This window comes from Equus quagga, chromosome 2 (assembly GCF_021613505.1).
Source record: "Equus quagga isolate Etosha38 chromosome 2, UCLA_HA_Equagga_1.0, whole genome shotgun sequence".
Lineage (NCBI taxonomy): Eukaryota > Metazoa > Chordata > Mammalia > Perissodactyla > Equidae > Equus > Equus quagga.
This window is the reverse complement of record NC_060268.1, coordinates 149,684,394-149,707,347: the sequence shown is the minus strand read 5'-3', so window position 1 is coordinate 149,707,347 and position 22,954 is coordinate 149,684,394. Positions and strand designations below refer to the sequence as shown.

The 22,954-nt window shown below is 37.5% G+C and overlaps 2 protein-coding genes across 5 annotated transcripts in view; one reads left to right on the top strand and one right to left on the bottom strand.

Moving 5' to 3' along the window:
* The window catches only part of LOC124235834 (protein FRA10AC1), a 33,016-nt gene extending 27,691 nt beyond the window's left edge, over positions 1 to 5,325 (top strand). For 3 of the 4 annotated variants that reach the window (XM_046654319.1, XM_046654318.1, XM_046654317.1), the window contains 2 exons: positions 2,837 to 2,915; positions 5,151 to 5,325. In XM_046654319.1, coding sequence (XP_046510275.1) covers positions 2,837 to 2,915; positions 5,151 to 5,227 — 156 coding nt within the window. In that variant the 3' untranslated portion in view covers positions 5,228 to 5,325. The remainder of the gene's footprint in view (positions 1 to 2,836; positions 2,916 to 5,150) is intronic. The other variant, XR_006887578.1, reaches the window with a different exon arrangement.
* A 3,624-nt stretch (positions 5,326 to 8,949) lies between these two features.
* PDE6C (phosphodiesterase 6C) overlaps positions 8,950 to 22,954 on the bottom strand; it is a 48,898-nt gene continuing 34,893 nt past the window's right edge. Inside the window, exons 16-22 of the mRNA XM_046654426.1 lie at positions 16,124 to 16,224; positions 14,235 to 14,342; positions 14,086 to 14,149; positions 12,081 to 12,155; positions 11,882 to 11,965; positions 11,364 to 11,520; positions 8,950 to 9,323 (exon numbers count right to left, since the gene is read on the bottom strand). Coding sequence (XP_046510382.1) covers positions 9,262 to 9,323; positions 11,364 to 11,520; positions 11,882 to 11,965; positions 12,081 to 12,155; positions 14,086 to 14,149; positions 14,235 to 14,342; positions 16,124 to 16,224 — 651 coding nt within the window. The 3' untranslated portion in view covers positions 8,950 to 9,261. The remainder of the gene's footprint in view (positions 9,324 to 11,363; positions 11,521 to 11,881; positions 11,966 to 12,080; positions 12,156 to 14,085; positions 14,150 to 14,234; positions 14,343 to 16,123; positions 16,225 to 22,954) is intronic.

Sequence of the window (22,954 nt, the reverse complement as noted above, 5' to 3'; positions counted from 1 at the left end):
AAGTCTGACCTGTCCATTTGTTATTGTAATTGGAGACTTGCCACTCCTTCAGTAGGCCAAGCTATTTAGGTGTTATATAATATGCAGAAAAACCAAGGTGATAGACCTGCTTTCATTATTCAAAGTATATAGGGAAAATTGTATGCAATTTGCATCACTTTCTAACGTTGAAAACTTAAAGCAGGTCAAGAGTAGAACAACCAAGATGTTGACAAAACTTGAAATTGTGTCATAGGAAGAAGGTTGAAGGAACTGTAGATGTTTAGCGTGGAGAAAAGTGGAGGGCTGGGGAGGGAAAGGGTAAGAAGATAGACATGGAAACTGTAGATATTTGCAAGACTGCTGCTATATAGGATACTTATTTTTGGTGACTGGTTGGCAGAACTAGATTCTATGGATGAACATTGTCCAGTGACAGATTTTTGCCTTAATACAAGGAAAAACGTGTCAATTAGAACTATCTAAAGAGAGGCATGGAGGAACAGGCTGCTTCAGGAAATAGTGAGGTGTTTAAGTGTAGATTGGACAATCGCTTGTTATGGGAAGTGTTGCAACAAGAGATGCAATCATTGGATTAAGGCTGGATTAAAAACCTCCAAGATTCCCTTCTGACACAGAGTCAGCACTTTAGTTCAGATCCCCACTTGCCAATAATTACTGCATAGATTGGACTCTGATGCAGGAACATTGTTTCGTATTGCCCGTTCTTCTAGTTATTTCCTTAGTAACACCCCTCCCACATCTGGCAGGTTGTGGCCATTATAGGAATGATTTGTAGTTACAGTCACCCTCAGGGAACTGGGAATTATAGATTTATAGGGTTGTAAAGGACCTTAAAAGTCATGTGGTCCAATCTTGTAGATTTGATTCTCTAAGGATATTTGGCCACTTTTTCAAAATGTGCTCTTTCAAAAAGAGTTATTTTGTAATGTTACTCTAAACTGATTGTATATTTTTTAGTAAAACTAGATTGTCTGGTATCAGAAAACTGGTGTAGGAAAGCTGGCATGTGAGGAGTACTCTTGAGAGGAAACTAGAGAACTGGTGATTGTAAGGCGTTTTGAAATTAGTTACCCACTTTCAAAGGCCTTGTAGGTTTTGTTCTCTGACATCATTAACAGGGTAACGCAACAGTGATAACTTTATTAGGACTAGTTAGTTTTTCTGTGGTTTATTTGTCTCATGATTATTGAGGTTTCATAAAAATAAGAGTAGAAGACTGTTATTTTTTCTCCTCACACATTCACTTTGGGACACTGGCAGTTGCAGTGCTGACCATCCTTGAGCAGGAATCTTGTTCCCAAGGTCTTTATAACTTTATCATCTTTGTATGTAGATCATTAGAAATACAACACCCCTCCCCCCTTTTCTGGTCATTTTTGTTAGAATTTGTGCCAGAATAGATTCAGTTAGGACCAAAGTTCAGACACACATGTTCATCCAAGGATCAAAGTCCAACAGGTAAAAGGCTAGAACTACCGTGGCAAATCAGTGCTGTTTTTTTTGTGTTTTTGTGTTGTGTTTAACTAGAGACATTCTGTATTGATGGGCAAAATTTGCGTGAGTTCTTTTTTAGATTAACAGTCATTGGAAAGGAATTACTTGCTAATGTAGTTATTTTGTGGCATATGATTTTATTGTCTCATAATACATTTTTCAGTATTTGATAATTTTTAGTTGACTGATATAGGGTGATTCATTTGAAACGTATCTATTTTGTTACTTTTTAAAACAGAAATATCTTTATTGTTTTTACTGATTTTTAAAAGTAATACATGACCATTTTTTAAAATACCAAAAATTTGGAAATGCTTAAAGTAGAAAGTAAAGTATCTGGGGCCTACAGGTAATATAATCGCTATTAAGTTTGGTCTTTACAAACTTATAATACATATATACATATGTACATATACATGCATATATAATACTATATATATCTATACATAGATATGTATAATGTTTCAACCATAAATCGGATTATACTATGCATACTTTCTGTAACTCCTTAAACAGTTGATACAGCATGGTCATTTTGCCATGGTGATACGTATAGATATACTAAGATTTTTTTTTAACAGTTGTATGGTATTTGTTTAACCAACCTTTAATCCCTAATTGATGGGGAGTTAGGTTGTTTTCTTTTGTTGTTGTTATACAATGAGCATGTTTGTACATATATCTGAGGTCCTTATTTATTCTAAGTAAAAGTTAAATTGCTGATCAAGGGGAATGTACATTTTAGACTGATCTATATTGCCAGATTTTCCTCAAAAAAAGGTTTACGATTTACAGAATTTTTACTCCTAATTTTCTTCATGGAAACGGGCTTCTTCTAATTACTGTAATCAGCATTAATTTGAAAAACTGACCAATATTTTTTCATAATTTAACTAGCCAGTCCTACGTGCTAGTTCAGTTCTTGAGGTCTTGATACTAATGTAAATATACTTTCTACAAAAACCTCAACTGCATGTCTTTTGTGTAACCAATAAAAAGAAGAAACTAAATCAAAGACAAATATATTGGAAGAGGTAATTTCTTTATAAGAGTTAGTATGGAAATTGCTACTTTAACTCAGCGTAACTTAGAGAAATTTCCCATGAGACTTGAAATCCTTGGTCTCTTTGCTGAGCCTCTTTGGTATGTCTCAGCTTATTTATTTGTTTTTGAAAAGAATTTATTGGTCTGGAAGAGTGGATTAAATTTCCAGAGAGCCATAAAAGTTAAAGCTAAACTGCAGTGAAATCCAAGTTAATGTAAGTGCGTTGTTGAGTAGCTCAAAGTGTGTTTTAAAATATAAGCCTCACGTTTTAAAAAGTCTCTTTTAAATGAACAGAAAACTCTGATGAGGAAGAAGGTACTTCAGAATCTGAACTTTGGAAGGGCCCCGTACCAGAGACAGATGAAAAGTCGCAGTAAGTCCTACTGTTAACAGATAAAGCATGCCCTTTTCATCAGTTTAGGAAGCTGTGGCCACAGCCATTCTTGGTAATAGTTAATGAAAAAACGTAGCATCGTGAATGTCTATTTAATGCCAAGGATCACCTAGCCTGGTAAGAGCAGAGTTTATTCTCAGCCATTGTTTGTGGCCATAAACAGCGAACTTGTCTGGCTTCCTCTTGGTGAGTAAATCTTTCCTCAGGTCATCTTAACAGATGACCTTGTGGTCTTTGCTTAGATTGCTTCAGAGAAGGCTGTTGACTAGCTTCCAGAGCAGCCGATCCCTGATGTTATAAGTATCACCCACCTGCACAGGGAAGCCCCTTGAAGATATGTACAGGTGTCAAATTTACTTCTAACACCCACCTTAGCCCCCAGAGACTGATAACTCGGTGCCTGCATCGTTCTCTTCTGTGGGTTGGAAGAGCTGTCTGGATGTGGGCTGGAATGTTACCAGCTCCTGTCATATGCTAGGATGTTCACCACTTGAACTTCATCTGTTAAAAGATGATAAAATAATACCTACTACGTAGGATTTATTCTGAAGATTTAGTGAAATAAAGAATGGAAAGCACCTGGTACAATACCTAGAAATACAGTAAAGTGCTCAAAAGTTGTTAGTCCCTAGGCTTATTGGTTCATGATAGAACCAGTTATAATTGAAGCCGTCATAATTCACTAATTTAAGCTGATTATAAAACATCTTGCTAATCATATGATCTCAGTGCTTTTCAGGTATGTTGAAAAGAGGTTTTTTTAAACAAGATTCCTTTTTATCTGTGACCTTAACCTATATTTTTTTTCAGCCAAATAAAGAATTCCCTAATGTGTGGTCATAATAGATCAGATTGTAAAAAAGTTATTGCTGTAAATAAAGTAATGCTATCCTAGTTAAACTATTGACTAAACTTTCAACCGTATAGCTTCCCCTTGAAGAGCTTTACAGCTGAAAATGATAGAATAGGTCTTAGAGTAAACTCACCTTTTTAGGCAATAAAGATACATGAGTAAATCCTAAGAAGGCTTTCATAATCCAAAACTCTTTGCAACCTTATAGAAACTTGACAGGGATCAAATAGTGAACATCTGAGTCCACACAGAGATTCAGCTAATTTCATGTATTTAAGTTCTTACTAAAATGTTTAAAATTCTTCTACATTTTGCTGTCATGCTGGGGAAAAGGGACTGTAGCATGGGGACTATCAAATTGCAGATAATTCTTAAATCGGCTTTATCTGATTCTATAATTAATTTTTAAAAATTTGAACATGGTTGTGATGGCTTTATGCCTTCACAGTTATTTAAAACTGAATGATGGAATCCCGTTGTGACTCTCTGATCTAAAAGAACATTTTCTAAAGAGACTGGTAGACTGAATTTGACTGTCCAGCTTGATTCCCTGTTCCGAGGAGGAAGAAAAGCAACTGTGCATGCATTTAATCCTCAAAGCAGCTCTCTGAGGAGATGGAGTGTTCTCTATTTTACAGATAAGGAAACTATGCCCAGAGAAGTTAAGTAGCTTGCTCACCCAGCTCATAAGTGACAGAACTTGGACTTAAACACTGTCTGACTTGAAAACCTGTGCTCTTTCCACTATACCACTTTGGATCCTAGCACTAATATTATTTAGTACTTTACAATTTTCAGAGTATTTTAACACATTATAAAATAATTTAGTATCTCCTGTCACAGTTCTGTTTTTTTAGACATAATCTTTACTGCTGCAAATACGTATTTACTGTTCTCAGAGTAATAAAAATCTGTAGCCTAAGCAGATTTTCCCTATTCCTAGGAGTAAGACTTGTATTTTTCCTTAAAATAGTTTCTTCTTCTTTCATTTCTTGACTAGACCATAATTTGAAATGAGAATGAACAGAGGAGTTATAAAGTCAACCAAAATAGTCAAGAGAAGCGATGGCATTTCACAAAGTACTTTAAAGTAAAATCTTAGGTAATAAATACATTTAGGGAGAGGTGCCAATATGTAAAACATTTTAAATTTAATCAGTCTGGGTATAGTTATGATTATTGTGGAAGCTAAGAGTTATTTGATGGCTGAATTATGAAATAGATTGATACATAGAAGAAATTATGCAAATATGTTGAATTAAAGTATTTTATTTTTATTACTATCATATAATGTGTCTCCTAGTGATTTTTTTCTCTAATTATTGATTTTAATCAATATGTATACTTTTTATTTTAAATAGGGAAGAAGAATTTGATGAGTATTTTCAAGATTTATTTCTGTGAGATGGAAGAGAGAAGCCTGCATTCCTTAATGTGAAAGTACACTTCAAAACTCTTCACAAAAGTTTTATCTCCAAGTTCCAGTTTGAGTGATTTGTCTTTGGAAATAAAAACCTAGCTACTCTCGGGATGTCAGATGCTTTGGAAGTTTTTTAGTTCTGTTGGAGACACTTTTCCCCATCCCTAACATATCTTTTTAATTGCTTAGCTACAACTCTGTTCCGTCTGTGGCTCCTAGAGGATGGAGCTAGTACACTGTACAGAGATTCCATTGTTCGTGTATTTTGTAGCGTTTTTTTTTTTTGGTATTGATTTTGATTCATATTTATCTTCCCTTGCCTCAATAGTTTAAATTACTAGAATCATTTGGGTCTCACAAGTATTATAAAGTAGTTAAGTATGTCTTCAACTTCTTTACTTTCCTTTGATACCCTGGCACCTTTCTTTTAACCACCTGTTTTCCCATTACCACCTGTTTCTAGCTGCCGTTTTTTTTCTTTGTTTTTGCTTTCTCTTGCTTCCTTCTCACCTCTACCACTTAAGGGAGTTTGTTAGAATCAAATTTGACTTCCCAGTGTGTAGGTAATTTCTTATAAAGTAAATTAGTATCACAGAGGGCCAAATGAGGTCCCAATAGTCTAAAACGGTGGATGTGTTGACAAAAGTTGACTCTCCAATAGAGAATATGCAGTAAGATAATTTAACTAAATAATACTGTGTGCATAGAGCTTGTCTCAGATACCGTCATGCAAATATGGATATACTTACATGCAGAGATATATTATAAATTGTGACTTCTTAATTTGGGGTCCATACTCCCAAGAGTCAGTGGATATGCTTCAGGAGATCTGAACACTCCTAGAATCTATGTGTAAACCTCCTGGAGTATGTGTGTTTTTTAGGGAAAGAGTCCATAGTTTTTATCAAATTTTCAAAATGATTTATTTTTTAAAAAAGGTAAGACCTATTTTTATAAAGAGCAAAGAGATGGATAGAGGAGACGATACATGATTTGTGAATAAAAAGAGAGGACCTGTAGAAAATGATCATAGCATTCCAGTTATTTTGTTGAGGATAGACTATTTTAAATGACATTTAAACATGGACTGATTGGCATTAAACTGCAAAATAAGTAATTTAATGTCTTATTTTTAAATGGTTAGTATCAGAGATTTTCCTTTTATTGAATAGTTGTTCATTAATTCAGCAAATATTTATCAGGCTTCTTTTATATGTGAGGCACTGTGCTGGACGTTGCTACAAAGGAACTAGGTAGGAAATAATTATGCAGTCATTTCTAAACCATCAGAAGACTAAATCAGTGTTGTTTTTAATGATAAACATTGTTCTGAAGTCCCCTCATTTAAAGAAATTGTGTCTTTTTCATCTCACTACTTGTGAATAAAAAGGAATCGTGATTTCTGAGAAGAAAGTGTTGAAATGTCTGGCAGCAAAACTGATATAATAATAGAATATATGTAGCTAAACATGTTTATGATAAAAATATATTCAGGGCCTGGCCCCGTGGCGTAGTGCTTAAGTTCAGCACACTCCGCTTCGGCTGCCTGGGTTCACGGGTTTGGATCCTGGGTACAGACTTACAGCGCTTGTCAGCCACACTGTGGTGGTATCCCACATATATAATAGAGGAAAATTGGCACAGATGTTAGCTCAGGGCTCATCTTCCTCAAGCAAAAAGAAATAGAGAGATAGACAGATATATAACACATATGTATTTTCTTAGTGGTCATCAGAAAACAGAATTCCTGCAAAATTAAATGATGACTAGAAAGAATATCTAAAGATCCTTTTAAAATAGATCTATATATTTGGTATTGCAAGTATAGTTTATGGACATCAAATTCATTTATAAAGTTCATTTAGATCAGTACGTATAATCACAACACTTAATCCATTCATACACAGAGACAGATAATGGGAGTCATATTTTTAAGGAGTCTTTGAAAGGGCCTCAAGATGATGAATTTAAAGATTAATTCACCACCATACCTACTCAGACTTGGCTATGGTGCTGTCAGTGGTGTGCAGCTGTGCTTTCGTATACTTACTTGAGCAAAGCGTCTGTTTTTGCACACCTTCAGTGGTAGCACATCTCTACCCCTCAGTTTGCTTTCTAGTGACTGAGGACGGGGAGTTCTTTGAGCTGACCGATATTTAGGGGTCCAAAATCACATAAGGCTAAAAGGAGAGTTTCTCATGCAGGTTCTAAAATAATCCTAGAAGTGGAGTTTCAGAGTTCTTTTAAGCAATGGAAATAAAGTGCACATGTATCACTTGCTCACGGTGATCACTTAAATAGTACTCATTTGAGTGTATATATTGAGGTTTTTTCTCCCTAAAAATATTTTATTAACTTAAAAACACTCATTATACCTGTTTGTTATGACATTTATTCAAAGTATTATTCATTCGTATTTACTGAGCACCTACCTTGTACTAGCCACTACTCGAGGTGCAAGGATAGCGCTATGAGCAAAACAGTCAGAAATAGACAAAAAGTCTTTCTTCTTGTGGACCTTACCTTCGAATATGAGAGTCACAATCTTGTGACTCTAAGTACTAAATGTAAAAATGTAACAAATGGTGATTTATTTCTTGGCTGCTAAAATTGAACAGTATCTCCTGTATAATAAAAACATTTGAGGTTCATAGATCATCAGATTCATTATAATTGAGGTCTCTTTTGACAAGAAAATCTACGACATAATTACCATTATTTGGTTTGGTTTTTAATTTGTTGTATGATTATAGATAGGTAAAGGAAGAAATCTTTTCCCTGATGTTCAGGCATGCCCCATGTAGTAGAAGTAGTTGATTGTCCTTAGTTTCTTTTGACAAGTCAATATTTAGAATGTCTGGTAGATAGTTCTAGTAATCATTTTTTTTAAAGTAACCTCTGTTGAAGTCCTTCCAGATTGCTTTTGATAGTAAAGTTCTCACTTAATCAAATCACATGCTTCTTAATATTGCATAATAGCTGATTTAACTTGTATTAGGATTATCCAGGTAATGTCTTATAAATTCATAATTCTTTCAATGAGAAGAATACTTGTGAACATAAAAGAATATTCTTAGTTACATGTAAAATAATTGATTTCAGACCTGGGGAGAGGGAAGGGCATAGGACGAAGACATAGTTTATATGCTGCCAGAAGTGCTGTGGTTTTCACCACTCCATTATCAGGGCTGAAAAGTAGAGGGAAGGGATGATAAGCATTTCAGATGGAATCATATTTGACATCCTTTTTCTTTGTTTCCTATATATATTTACATACATTATACATTCTGTACTGTATTTACATTCAGATATGTTAATGAGAGGTTTTTGGCTTAGGAAGGGAGTTGAGGTATGAATCACAATTATTAATGTTATGGGCTAATAACGTCCCCTGTCAAATTCGTATGTTCAAATTCCAACGCCCAGTCCCTCAGAATGTGACTATTTGGAGATAGGGTGTTTAAAGAGGTGATTAAGGTAAAATGAGGTCGTATGAGCAGGACTAATCCGATAGCACTGTGTCCTTGTAAGAGGAGGAGATTAGGACAGACACACAGAGGGAAGGCCATGTGAAGACACAGGGAGAAGACGGCCATCTACAAGCCAGGGAGAGAGGCCTCACAGGAAACCAACCCTGCCAACACTTTGGCCTTGGACCTCCAGAACTGTGAGAAGACAAATTTCTGTTGTTGAAGCCCCGTGGTCTGTAGTGCTCTGTTACAGTAGCCCTAGCAAATGAATACAATTAAGGAGAACTTGCAAAAAAAGAAGTGGTGACTAGTTTTAGGATTTTATATTTTTAATTTAAAACAAATTGGCACCAAAAATGCACCTATTTTCATCTTATTTTGCACTTTTGTTGAACTTTATTTGACCCTCAGGGTTTTCAGGCTAGCAATATATTTTCTCTTGATGGTCACAAGGGTAGCTTTTCAGAAGATCCTCTTACTCTGTTACTTGATGGTTTGCTGAATGAAATTTGCAGACGTTCTTTGAACGTTTTCTGTCTTCAAAAGTAGATAGAATATTTGAAATTTAGACCAGTTGGACTGTTAGAGCATTAGACATGTTTTGGACTTTTTGTCATCACCACCACCTCCTGAATCTTCTGCAGCTAGTAAAAAGGAGAAAAGCAGTATTATTGGGAGTCAGTGGATATATAGTGTTTTTATTCTAACATTCTTATGATATTAATGTCAACTTTATAGCCTAATTAATAGATTTAACTTACAGCAAGTACTAAGAGTTTGACCATTTAAAAACTTGAATTCATATTCAGAATTGGTCCATTTAAGAAAAGAATCTAATAAATGATTAGCCAATTAAACATCTGTTTTTTAAGAGAGCCACTGAACTATGCAGTCTGGGAATCTGAGTTGTTGCTTTGTGCCAGGCACAAAGCTTGTCGTCTGGAGATACAAAATAATGTTCTTGGTTCACAGAGACTTGTCAGTGTAGTAGGAAACAAATTCAGAAGTATTTTTTATGCAAATGAAGTACAAAGATCCATATCCAATATACTGACTATGAAAAGAAAATGTCAGGAGCCACTGACAAGACCTGATACCCTGTTCATCATAAAATTGAGATAGAGAGTAATTGCACTAGGAAATACCTTTGCTTTTCACTCACTCAGTACAAATTACTACTTCTATCATCTTTTTGAAATGCAAATCAGATCTTATCGCTTTCTTGTTTAAATCCCTTTAACGACTTCCCCTGCCTCTTCTGGAGGACAAATCCTTAGCAAGGCCTTCAGGGCAACAGGCTCTGGGCAGAGCTGCCAGCGTTACCGGCTTCATCTGGTACTTTGGCCCCCCTTGCTCTCTAGACTCCAACTAAACCAATTTTTTAAGTTCTTCAGCTGCATCAAGGTTATGTCCACTTCAAGGCTTTTGTGCATATTCTGTTCGTTCCCTTCCTCTCCAACCCCTCCTCCTTTCTTAGTCCAAGCCTACTGTCTTTAGAGATTAGCATAAGCATCCTTCTTCAGGAAATCCTTCCCCAGTGCCCCAGGTACACACCTCATGCTTGCTCTGAGAGTTATAGTTAGATAATCAATTGTCCATTTTCTGGTTTGATGTCTAGCTCCCCCACCAGATGGTCAGCTCTGTGAGACAAGGACCCCCTTTCCCAGGGCCTGCCTAACACGGGGCCTTGTACAGAATAGACCCTCGATAAATACCTAAGTGAACGGATATCAAGGTGTCAGAAACTCCCATTTTTATTCTGTTGAAGGACATCCTTAACCTTCTAAGCGAATACTTTCTCTCTCTCTGAATTCTTTAAAATACACCAAACACAATAGAAACATCTAAAAGGAATGTTGTATCTTCTGTTTTACAAGGCCTTTCCAGATAGAGATGATTTCTTTGTTAAACAACAATTTCTTACAAAACCTCTTGAGTGCTGAACTCTCAAGACAAAATACGAAGCCGTGACTTTAGCATTCCACTTCAAGATGACATTTGCGTCATCTCATGAACTAATAGTTGATTCTAAGCATCTTAACAGAGGCTTTCTGAGGATAATGTTAAACCTAACAGAAAGACTTCAGGAGTAGAAACTTCATCGGGAAAAACAGCACAGGGCGGAGACATCTGAGGCACAGGCAAAGTCCTGGAGTACCACTCAGGTCACCCCGCTCGGCTGGCCAGCTTCACTTTACATGTAGAGCTTCCTTAAGTCTGGAAGTGAGGCTGGAGATCTGTAAAACCTCAGTATTTAGAGATGAATATTCAGTTCAGAGAGGTTAAGCAAGTTGCCCAAAGTCTCACAGCTAATGCATACTGTTGGGATTAAAATTATTTTCTCACTTAACTCTGATCCCACTGATTCTATGGTTTTCATATTATTTCTAAAAACTCCGTATTCTGCAGAGGTACACCCAGGAGCCACCTTCTAGGTGGCTGAAGAAGCCTAACCCCAACCCCTACTTCAACTGGACCAGTCACTTCCATCTGGAATTATACCTAAGCTCTTGTTTGGGGGAAAAAATCTGAAAACCACCCATCACCTTCTTATAATTACCAGTCTGTGTACAGGAAAGCAAGTTTCCAATTTGCTTTCACTGTTTATGCTTTTATCATGTGAGGTTAAGCTCAGCCTGACTTCTGGCTACTTTACAAGAAGCAAAAACAAGATTACATCTAACCTTTTTCGATAGCGTTTCCTTCTTCCTGCTTTTTCAACTCCTCTTCAATTACCTTCATCTTTGCGTCATACTCATCAGCTAGGGATTTCCACTCCACTCTGTTATTCTCAAGACCACTCATCATAGGTGTGATTTCTTTGTGAAACCTTGAGAATTCCTAGAGAGAATCTTAGGTCAGAAACTACCTAAATCATGTAGTTGATTTTCAATATTTTTCATATGCAGAAAAGGAGCTGTAAGGAATTGTTACAGTGCTCAGAGCTGCTAAAATGAGTGGAACTCAGTGCCATGGAAACTTTCCTGCCTAAGTCAGTCCGTTTGGTTTGCTCACATCTGAGTTCCTTCACCTTTCAGTCCACCCCTGAATGAAAGATTAGGGAATAGCTCAAACACTGGAGAAACAAGGACACTCCTAATGGCTTTCCATGTGGGTGACTTTTTGATTTTGGTTACAGTTTGAAAGAAGAATTCTCATCCAGATGGTTATATATTTCACTCGAATATGTTTGGTTACTTACCTTATATACAAAAGTACAAACAAAATCAATAAATCCAACTTGAAGTTTAGGTAGTTCATCTTTTTTGTTTCTGTCCATCATAGGCTAGAAAGAGAAATAAATCCTTTAAAGATAGTTTTCTAAGATTCAGTGAACAAAATAGACTGACTTGTAGTGATAATGCGTAATAAGTAGTGCATTTTTATGTCAAGGTTTTTACAATAGGTTGTTGCTGCAGCACTGTTCTCTCCAGATCTCCTTGTTCCCAAAATTCATTTGCAACCATAAGTGCCACCTGCAAATAAGAGAGACTTGGTTCACGGAAGTGACTTATTAATAGAGAATTTGCATTTTGTTACTGAGTGATATGTAAGGATGCAGTTTCTAGCACAGTTTCTACTGGATGTGAGTTGTTTTCACACCATTGTCAAGTGGGACCATCTTAAGGTGAGGACCGTCTGTGTATCTGCCTGTGGGCACGCACACACACATGCACACACAGATTAGAACACAGCTTTTTTTGATTACAGTGTGAGGATATTTGAGGGTTAATCTATACAGTTTTTTAAAACCCAATATCTATCAAGTTTATTGAACACCTGCTATCTGCCTTACATTGGCATGAGCCAGGCTTGCCAAGAGGAATAGAATGTGACCTTTTTCCTGAAAATGCTCTCGGTCTAGTGACAGTCATGTAAACAATGTGGCAAGTGCTGTGATAGTAATAGTATGAAGTGCTGTGGATCAAGGAGAAGGGAGTAAAGATCAGAGATAAAACGGAAAGTACAGCGTTTGAGTAGGATCCCAGAGTGTGAGGCAGTGACGGGGGAGAAAGTGAGGGAAATAAACAGGGAGGGTGGGTTAAGGGCCGGTGGTGACAGGTCACGTGAGCCTTGCTGGGGAGTTTGAACTTAATTCTCTAGGCGGGTGGTTCTCATCCTTTGAGCCCTAGGGCTCCTCCAGAGTGTACTGGTAGCCCAAGAAGGCAGAGGCCAAGAGAGATTTAAGATAAGGTAACTTTGTTCTGTTCTCTTTTATAAAGTGACCTTTGTACAACTTTTTGTAGGAGGAAAATGGACTTTACTTCATTTTTTTAAAAAAGGTGGAAAACCTCCAGCAATGGGGAGTTTACAAGGCTTTTAAGTGGTGGAGTGGCTGAGAAGAGCTCTATTTATAAACGATCCCAGCAACAGGAAGGTTGGGGAGATAATGATGAAAGGACCACTTAGGAGGCTACCGCCACAGTTGTGACAGACGAGGAGGAAAGGCTGAACTAAGGTGGGAGCAAGGATGAGAGACAGGAGTGATTTTGAAAGGGGGGAGATGGACTCAAGCAAGACCCCAGCTTTCTGGCTTGGGTGATTGTGTAAAGACTAGAGGATGAAGAGCAGGCGTGTCACGGTGAAAGAAGCACGAGTGTCTGGTTGTGGACTTAATGGATCCGATTATTCTATCTTTACAAATATTAATCACATTCAGAGTTGAACCCAGTGAATTCCGACCTCTCTTCTCCTTAGGGTTTTCCCTAGAGGTTACTGAGGGAAAAAGAGAAGCTTCTTTCAACCAAGTTGTAAGAAATCAAGAGGTGAACTAGTGGCTCCCCACTCTCCCCAAGGTTGGGGAAGAACTTCTGTGGAAGGCACCCTTAAACCTGAACTCACAGACGGTGCCGTCTCTAGTTGACAGCACGTTGAAGAAGAGATGGTAGGAGCCAACCACCCTTGATAGAGGAAAGCACTAATGGCTCCTCCTTGTCTGGTGCTCATTTAGCTCCTCTACTAAAAACTCAGACATTCCCTAAATAATTCTAGAGAAACTTTTCACAGCCTGTTCAATGATAAGGAATTCTTTTCAAAAAGCATTTTCTTTCCAAGCTTCCTTCTGTCGGCCTGTCGTGGGGCCCGACCCAATGACCTCTTATCTCACTGAGATTTGTCAGCGCTTGAGAGCTAGTTGCCTTTCTTCGTTAACAGAAACCTAACAGGGAACATTTTATTTTTGTCTTAACTTCTCAAGTTCCTTTTTTCTTGTTTTAAAATGATAAACCAGTTGTCTTAGAAGACAAGTCCAGGGTAATGAAAGATAATCGTTGACAAAATCTATAGTCATAGACTTGATAGCAATAACAAACTTCTGAGGCTGCCAGATGTCTTCGTGTTCACTCTTCCCTGGGGCCTAGACAGTACCTGAGAGTGTGACAGGAAAGGACACGGAGCTGTACTCGCCTGACTTTGCACCTCCCAGGGCTTGGTTATAGCTGACAAGTCACATGCAGTCATCATCATCGCCCTTTGGAAGGAAGCAAAAACGGTTAAAATAGAAATCTGAAATAAGCTATTTTTGCCCAAAGAGGGATACAATTCTGACTACTCACATGATGATCTCCTTTTTGGTTGGATCAATTGTTACATATTTGATGGCCTCATCTTCAGTTTCCATTTTTTCACAAGCATCAACAATTTTTTGAAACATGGTTCTCTTCCTAAAAAAGATACAGCTGTGCAACAGTTTTAGCATGTAAGACCAGAGATAAAAAGGTATCTTTAATAAGTACTTTTCAGACTTCATGTTCCCACTTTGCATCAGATGTCCACATAGTGGATCTAAGGGTCCAGGGGATAAGAGAACAGGGAACGACCATGTAACCTTGGCACAGAAAGGGTTTAAAACAGCAAAAGCACAAACCATAAAGGGAAAAAACTGATAAGTGTGAATACCTTAAAACTACAGGTTTCATGTGACAAAGAGGTCATAACATACACATAAAGGCCAAAGCTGTGATAAGATGATGTAATGCATAAAACCAACAAAAAATTAGATCCCAAGATATATGAAAAGATGCTCAATCTCACTGGTAAACAAGAAAATACAAATGTGAACAACAATAAGATGCCATCTCATACTCAGATTAACAAAACCAACAAATAAGTAGATTAAATGTGCCCAGATCAAGAGTCATCTAGGTATGGGATAACAGGAACGTGAACTCTGCTGGTGGGAGTTTCAATTGGCATGAGTCAGGAGGGCAGTTTTGCAATGCGGTATAAAATGGAAGATATGCAAACCCTACAGCGATCCCATTTCTAAGTGTGTATTTTAGAGACACTGTCATGTATCTATAAGGAGGCACAATGAAGGATTGAAGGCCATGATGAAAAACTAGAAGTAATCTAAATGTCCACAAATAGAAGAATGGCTAAGTTAATCATAGTGTATTCGTACAGTTGAATATACAGTTAAAATGAACGAACTGGATCTCCATTTACCATCAAGGGAAATCTTTAAAACATAGTGCGTGAAAAAATCAAGTTGCAGAAAGGTATGTACAGTATGATACCATTTACGGAAAATTTTAAAGCACACAACACCATACAAAACATGGGAGGAAAGAACAAACACGCATCAACCTGAGGAAAGTGACATCTGTGAGGGAGAAAAAGGGGTTTTTCATGGTGGAGTAGGGGTGTGATGCCTCACTGCATCACTTTTTTTCTCCTTAAAAAAAAAAAAGAGAGATTTAAGACAAGTGTGGCAAAATCTCAGCATTTGTTGAATCTGGGTCATGGATATTTGGATATCAATTATATTATTTTAAGTTTCTGTCTTCATGTCTGAACTATGTAAAAATTAAATTTTTAATTAAGAAGGATCCGAGAGGCACAATTTGATACTGCCCATTCAAGTCTTTAAATGTTTAGATTCTATAACTAGTTATCTTGTCCTAATGCATTTTTGGCAAGCAACTTTATAGTTCACTGACAAGAAAGCATGCAGAAGATTAGAGTATCTGGTCTCCTCGGTAATTATTAGTATTATAAATAGGCTGGTGCTCTGCTGTATATAAGTCAGAATCTTGTGAGTTTGGTTAATGTGCATCAGTATCGCCAACATATTTCAGCCCCCAGACTCGGGCAGGATGAAATGTCTATGCCTGCAGCTCTACATACCAGACTCTGAACCATGAGGAATTCACCATGACACAAAGCCACCTCGTAAGGTTTTGGCGCGTCACTCTTCTGGCAGTGTACCAACCTTGCTGCATATTCTTCAATTCAAACTTCTTCAGATAACAAACTAATTAATATTAGGGGCTTAGCTTTTTAAAACATGTTTCCAGACGTCTAGTAAATTCACTATCATTCATCTTGAGAGTATTCTATTGATAATCCAAAAGGAAAATGAATAAATGCCTTTGAACTTTAATGCAAGGGACCATTTACAGAAGGCAGAACTACCCAGAGTGCAAGGGGGTTCCGTACTTACTTGAAGTATAAAGCCAGGTCAGTTGCTATTATTGCAACTTCAAACAAATGAATAACTGTTTCAAACTGGCGTTTATTTAGGTTCTGGAAGATGTTTAAACTCTGTAAGATGAAAATTCACAAAGTGCAATCATTAAGTTGCCTTTCATTCAACAAACAACCAAACAATGCTTAACAAAATAAAGACTATTCTACTATAGAGAGAAGAAAAACTAGGTCTTTCTCTCACTTTTTTTGCTTTCAATTTTCTCTCTTCGATGAAGTTACGCCCCTACTGTGCTTTGAGTAAGGTAATTTAAACTATAAAAGGAGATACTATGAGCAAATATTCCTGTAATCAATGTATAAGTTTTTGGAGTAAATATAAGTGTTTTTTCCAGGACCATTTAAAAAAATAACAATAGACTTAAAATTTGCTTGTATTAATTGAGAAGCTTTAATAAAGAATGCCTGGTAGATGTCGAATTGTTAGACATGTTGAATTACCCACCAGATAATTTCAGAGTGATTATAGAAACTGTTGGAAAACTTCTGCAAATTATACTACTACTCATGTGTACACAGGAAAAAATAATGAAATCCTCCCAAGTTGTTCTTCAAATGTTTTCTTGCGATTATATTTTACAAAGACTTAACTAGACCTTTCTTCAAAGAGTTTCACACTGATACTCTCTTCACATGTGGATCAGCTTCGTTTCTTAGTGTTCTAGAAAGTGAGACTGCGAATCTAGGAGAGGTTTTGTTTGTTTATTTTTGTGTGTGAGGAAGATTGGCCCTGAGCTAATACCTGTGCCCATCTTCCTCTATTTTATGTGAGATGCCATCTCAGCATGGCTTGACGAGCAGTGTGTAGGTCCGCACCCGGGACCCATGCCTGCGAACCCTGGGCCACCAAAGCAGAGCAGGCGAACTTAACCACTCTGCCACCGGGCCACCCCCTGGGAGTGGTTTACAAAAGGTCTGATATTTCAAGTACACCATTTTAGGCATACAGGCCAAAGGACGGATGTATAGTGGTTTTGCCAAATGAAGTTGACAGCTATGAAATTGTTGACTTCTACGAAATACAGAAAAATTCCACTGGAAAGAAAGAGGAAATAGTCTATTAACCTACCTAGAGACAGAGGCAGCAAAATTTAGAAAAGAATATTGGACTAAGCCCCAAATAACAATAGCAAACATTCACACAAGGTATACCACTTACTAGGCACTGTTCTAAGTGCTTTATGAAGACGCTTAACCTCACAACAAGCCACAGAGCAGAAAGGTTAAGTAACTTGCTTAAGGTTAAACAGCTAGTACACGGCAGGGCTGGTATCTAAGCCAAGGCAGCACGGCACCGCACTGCCTCGCAACAAGGAGCCCAGGTTCGGTTCCCAGCTTCACCGCTTGGTAGTTAAATAATCCTGGACATGTCACTTAACATCTGCGAGTATTTGTTTTCTTAAACAAGGATAACAGCTGCGCTGCTAACTCGCTAGCACTGTCTACGACCGTTAAATGTTTGTGGAATGTGGACTCAAATGAGACGGTCACTGGGAATGCATTTCAAAACTGTCAATTGCTACAAAATTTAATTATTGCTGTATCATTATTATTGTTATACAAAGTTTTGAAGCTAGCTCCAAGTTAAAACAGAATTACAAACCCAAGACCAAATATGGCTCTCTGTCATTCGAGGAGATTGAAATGTTAAAAAGCAAGAAATGGACAAGAACTCAAGTTTTCAATACTATACTATATATTATACAAAGTCATCTTTCTATAACAAACATCCAGGACAAGAAAAATGGTATTTTACACAGCAGATATAAATAATAGAAAGGGAAGCTGTGATATTTTTTGTTAAAATAATGAGTTCATAATAGCAACTACAGTTAGTCTTTTTAAACTGATAGAATGGAAAAAATGGCTGTTGATGATCATGCCAAATTACAATAAACAAAAAGAAAGCTTGTCTACATCAAAACCAACTTCCTTCTTGAGACAGTTCACAGCAGCCCCTTGGGCGTGAACTCTGACCCAATTTTCTGGATATAGGGTATTTTCAACCTGGTCTGGATTGGCGGGGGAAAAAGGAGGAGTAAATGGGGCATTTGGAATTTTAATCCCACTGAACCTGCTCCTGATTTTGGTGGTCTTCCTTTGGACTGGTGGTGACCCAGCAGCATATTTGCAAAAGCAAGTAGCAGCCTTTCTTTATCCACTGATATACATTGTTACGTTCCAAAAGTAATGTGTATGAGTGCTTCCGACACATACTCTGTAGATCCAGGAACACTTAAAGCCGTCCTTGACTGAGGCACTGGGGAGAAAGGGAGCTGTGTGGAAATGCCTTCAACTTTTAGACAAATTAATAGCACATGAAGTCATTTTAATACTCATTGTATACTGAAAATTTGCTAAGAGCGTAGATCTCAGGTGTTCTCAACACACACACAGAAAAAGGTAACAGTGTGAGGAGATGGATTTGTTAATTAGCTTGACTGTAGTAATCATTTCACTATGTATATGCATATCAAAACATCATGTTGCACACCTTAAACATGTGTAATTTTAAAAAATAAAATTAAAATACACACAAAAAAATGGTTAGGAAAAAGAACCAAATAAAAACATTATAGGGGCCAGCCTGGTGGCGTAGCAGTTAGGTTCCTGCACTCCACTTCAGTGGCCCAGGGTTCGCAGGTTCGGATCCCAGGCGCAGACCTACACGCTGCTCATCAAGGCATGCTGAGGCAGTATCCCACAGACAGAACAGAGGAAGACTGGCACAGATGTTAGCTCAGCAACAGTCTTCCTCAAGCAAAAAGAGGAAGATTGGCAACAGATGTTAGTTCAGGGCCAATCTTCCTCACACAAAAAAATATTAAGATTAGCAGAGGAGAAAAACAGGCTGCTGAATTTAAATAAATAATCCCTTAGGATAGGCCTTCTTGTCTCCACCAAGTGTCAGATTGGACAGAGTGCATAATCTACAACCATCGATCAAATAAATCAATATTTATTTTTTATGTACCAATTATTTTAATGCATGTTGCTCATATTTGTAAACCTGGATACCTGTCGCTATTTGCCAAATATACATGTGTGTGAGAGAAAAAGCTATGTATATAAAGAAAGATATAAAAATAAAAAGGACTAGCACTGTCATACTCCATTTAAGTCATACCTTTTTCCAATCCAAAATAATGAAACAACTGTGTTAAAGCTGACAGATTGTCAAAAGGTCTTTCACTTTATAAAGTAAATTAATATTAGACTAAAAAAAGGAAGAAGAATGACATACTTTTAAAATTGGTATAATTAAGAAAAATGGGTGTACCTTTAACTTTTCAGCACGGCTTCCTCTGTTGATAGCACAATATATCTGAATTTCACCTATCTTTTTTTCTCACTCATTCTCATTTTCATCGAAAAACATGTACAGGTCTCCTGATTGAAAAACCCTTTCTTAATTCCATATTCTTTTACATTTTCTCTTTTCTTCCTTTCATAGCTAAGTTTCCTAAAAGGAGAGCTCCTAAGTGGTTTCTTTTTAAGCTATGGATATAGATTCGTATAAAAGAGCCTGCTTGTGTTTTGTACACTTGCTAAAAAGCTCTTGACCAAATTTGTGGCCCATGTCTAACAAATGTTTATACCTCACTATGCACAGTTGGGGCCTTTACTATGCTTCATCTTATTTTTCCATTAGCCACCGTTTTCTTTTTCTCTAACGTTATATGTATTTTTGGAAACTCCATTAAATCCTTTTTGGAAAAAAATGAGGATTAAATACATACATACATATGCAATTTTTTTTTAAGTTAGCAAAGGCAGAATCCGTGATACCTTAATTAGAGCAAGAGGTCTCAGGATGTGGACAGCACACAAGGGACATCAGGCTGTCCCTGAAGATCCAGTTTGACACCACAGAACAGGGGCCCAGGAGGAGTTGATGGAAAAGCTATGCTGATAGACATTTGTACTGACTCCTACTGCTTAGTCTCCTGGGCCAAAGAGAAAGCCATGGGTAACAAGAAGTGACGAAGGCAGACAGCAATGGCCAGATCCTAACACAGGGAGCCTGTAGCTTTGTGGACTTTGCTCAACACAGGCCTTACCAACTTCTGGAAAACCAAAATAAAAGAGGTGTGCTCCCCACACAAAAGAAATAGAATTGGTGAAAGAGTGTTGGAGATAATAAATAGGAAGCTGACGATTTCCTCAGTTCATTCCCACCCTTCTCTCCCTGTATTCTTCAGCGGAGAGCTGTTTGCATTAAGGGACGAGTAATTTCCAATAGGGAATAGGATAAAACCCCTGCATAAAGACCACAAAAGAACCTACAGACTCAATGCAATTCCAACCAAAATACCAACAGGTTTGTGTATGTGTGTGTGTGTTTGTAAGTTGATAAACTGATATTACAGAAATGCGAAAGGTTAATGAAAGCCAAGGCAGGTTAATAAAAGCCAAGATGATCTTGAAGGAGAACAAGGCTAGAGAATTTATGCCATAAGACATTAAGACTTATTACAGAGTTATAGTAAATAAGATAACACGGTATTGACAAAGGAGAAAGAAACTGATCAGTGGAACAGAATAGAGGGCAGAAACGGAGTCACGCCTGTACAGTTACCTGCTTTATGACAAAAGTAGCGCTGAAGTGTGGTGGAAAAGGGTGACTTTTTACATGAATGGTACTAGGTTCACATGGAAAAAAATGTGTCTTGATCTCTACCTCACACCACGTATAAATTATAAAAGGATTGTGGATCTAAATGAGAAAGGAGGAACAATACCACTTTTAGGGGAAAATATCTCTGTGACCTTGAGTAGCAAAGATTTTTTTAAGAGGGGAAAAAAAAAGAGCTACTCCTAAAAATTTTGATCAAATGGACTATATTAAAATCAAGAACTTCTAGTCACCAAAGTCCACCATTAAGAGAGTGAAAAGGCAACACAGAGAGAGAGAGAAGATATTTGCAATACACATATCCAACAAAAGACATGTAAACCAGAATATATAAAGAATTCCCACAAATCAAGTTGAAAGCAAAGTCAAGCAACCCCAAAAATATCAAAAAGCCAATAAACGTATGAAACTGTATCTCATAGGTATTGATCAATGCTATTTAATTTGATACAAATTAAATTCCATGCAATAATACTGCATCCCCTAATGACTAAAATGAGAAAGAGGGAAGGCATCAAATTTTAGAGAGGATGCAGAGAACTGGAACTGACTGTCGATAGGAACGTATGTTAGTACAACCATTCTGCAAAACTGTTTCTCCATACCCACTAAAGCGGAACATACGCACACCTGTGGCCAAGCAATTCTATTCCCAAGTATACGGCAATCAGAAATGCATGCACGTGTTCATGAAAAGACACATACTACATAGTCATAGCCACATTATACGTAATAGCCCTGAATCAGAAATCATGTAAATGTCTTTCAATGGTTGACTGAATAAATAAAGGTAGTGTATTCATACACTCCCCCAAACCTTAAGAAAAAACAAAGGAAGAAAGGAACACAAATAAAAGACAGGTAAAAAATATACCAAAGGAAATATCGAGTGAAACGTGAAAAATTCACACCAATAATTCTCCATTGTCTCAAATACATAAGAATTCAAAGATGATGTTGTCAGATAACAATAGTAAAATTAAAAATGAACTAGTGAAGCTCAGTAGTAGAATAAAAAAATGAAACTGAAAATAAAAGCATTATAGTTGATGAAATTCACATTAAAAGCTGCCCAGATGGGGCCGGCCCGGTGGCACAGCGGTTAAGTGCACATGTTCCGTTTCAGCAGCCCAGGATTCACCAGTTCGGATCCCGGATGCGGATATAGCACCACTTGGCAAGCCATGCTGTGGTAGGCGTCCCACATATAAAGTAGACGAAGATGGGCACAAATGTTAGCTCAAGGCCAGTCTTCCTCAGCAAAAAGAGGAGGATTGGCAGCAGATGTTAGCTCAGGGTTAATCTTCCTCAAAAAAAAAAAAAAAAAAAGCTGCCGAGAATAAACAACTTAAATGTTGGGGGACATAGCCCATAAGATTGAGGAAATTAAACAAAACAAAATGGAAAAGAATAAATATATAAAAAAGGCTATAAAGAATATACTAGACATGAATAGCAAAGGAAACTCAATATCTACATAATTGGAGGCCTAACCCCCAGCCCCATTCCATCTGGGCCCCCACTTGCCCAGCTGGCTTCACTTGCCATCAGAAAGAGTCTATTTTTGTTCTTTCCCTACTATTAAAATGGCAATAAAAATAGAAATTCTGTGTAGCACACCAAGGTAGGCAGAAATGGCTCTAATTCATTCTGATGAGGGCTCTCTGGTGAGGCCAGAGAAAGCACAGGCAGCTCACGTCTTCAACGTGGTAGCTGCCACACCCCTGAGAGAAGGTGGCCAACACGTTCCTGGCTCACTGGTGACCACACACAAGATGTGGTCATTTCTTCATGGCTTCTTTGTACAAGATGGAGTTGGCATGAAAAACCGTAAGTAAAATGATCATAAACGTCATAAAGAAGTGTTCTGAATAATAAACGGGTTCTGTTATTTACGCTGAGCAATTTATTTTGTCATTTCTACAGTACGCTACAGTATTAAAATCTATACTCTTACAAATTTGACTAAGAAGCGTTTTCTGTCTAGCACAGGTTCAAGGGTCGATCTCTGTCTGGTTAGAATACAGGTGATTTAATCCTCAAAGCACTGACTCCAACTCTACTGGGCTATACGGACATTTTAGGTCAAAGCCTTATAATACGCAAACAAAATGTCTGAGTCATGCCCGCAAACTGTCAAAATTGCTGGAA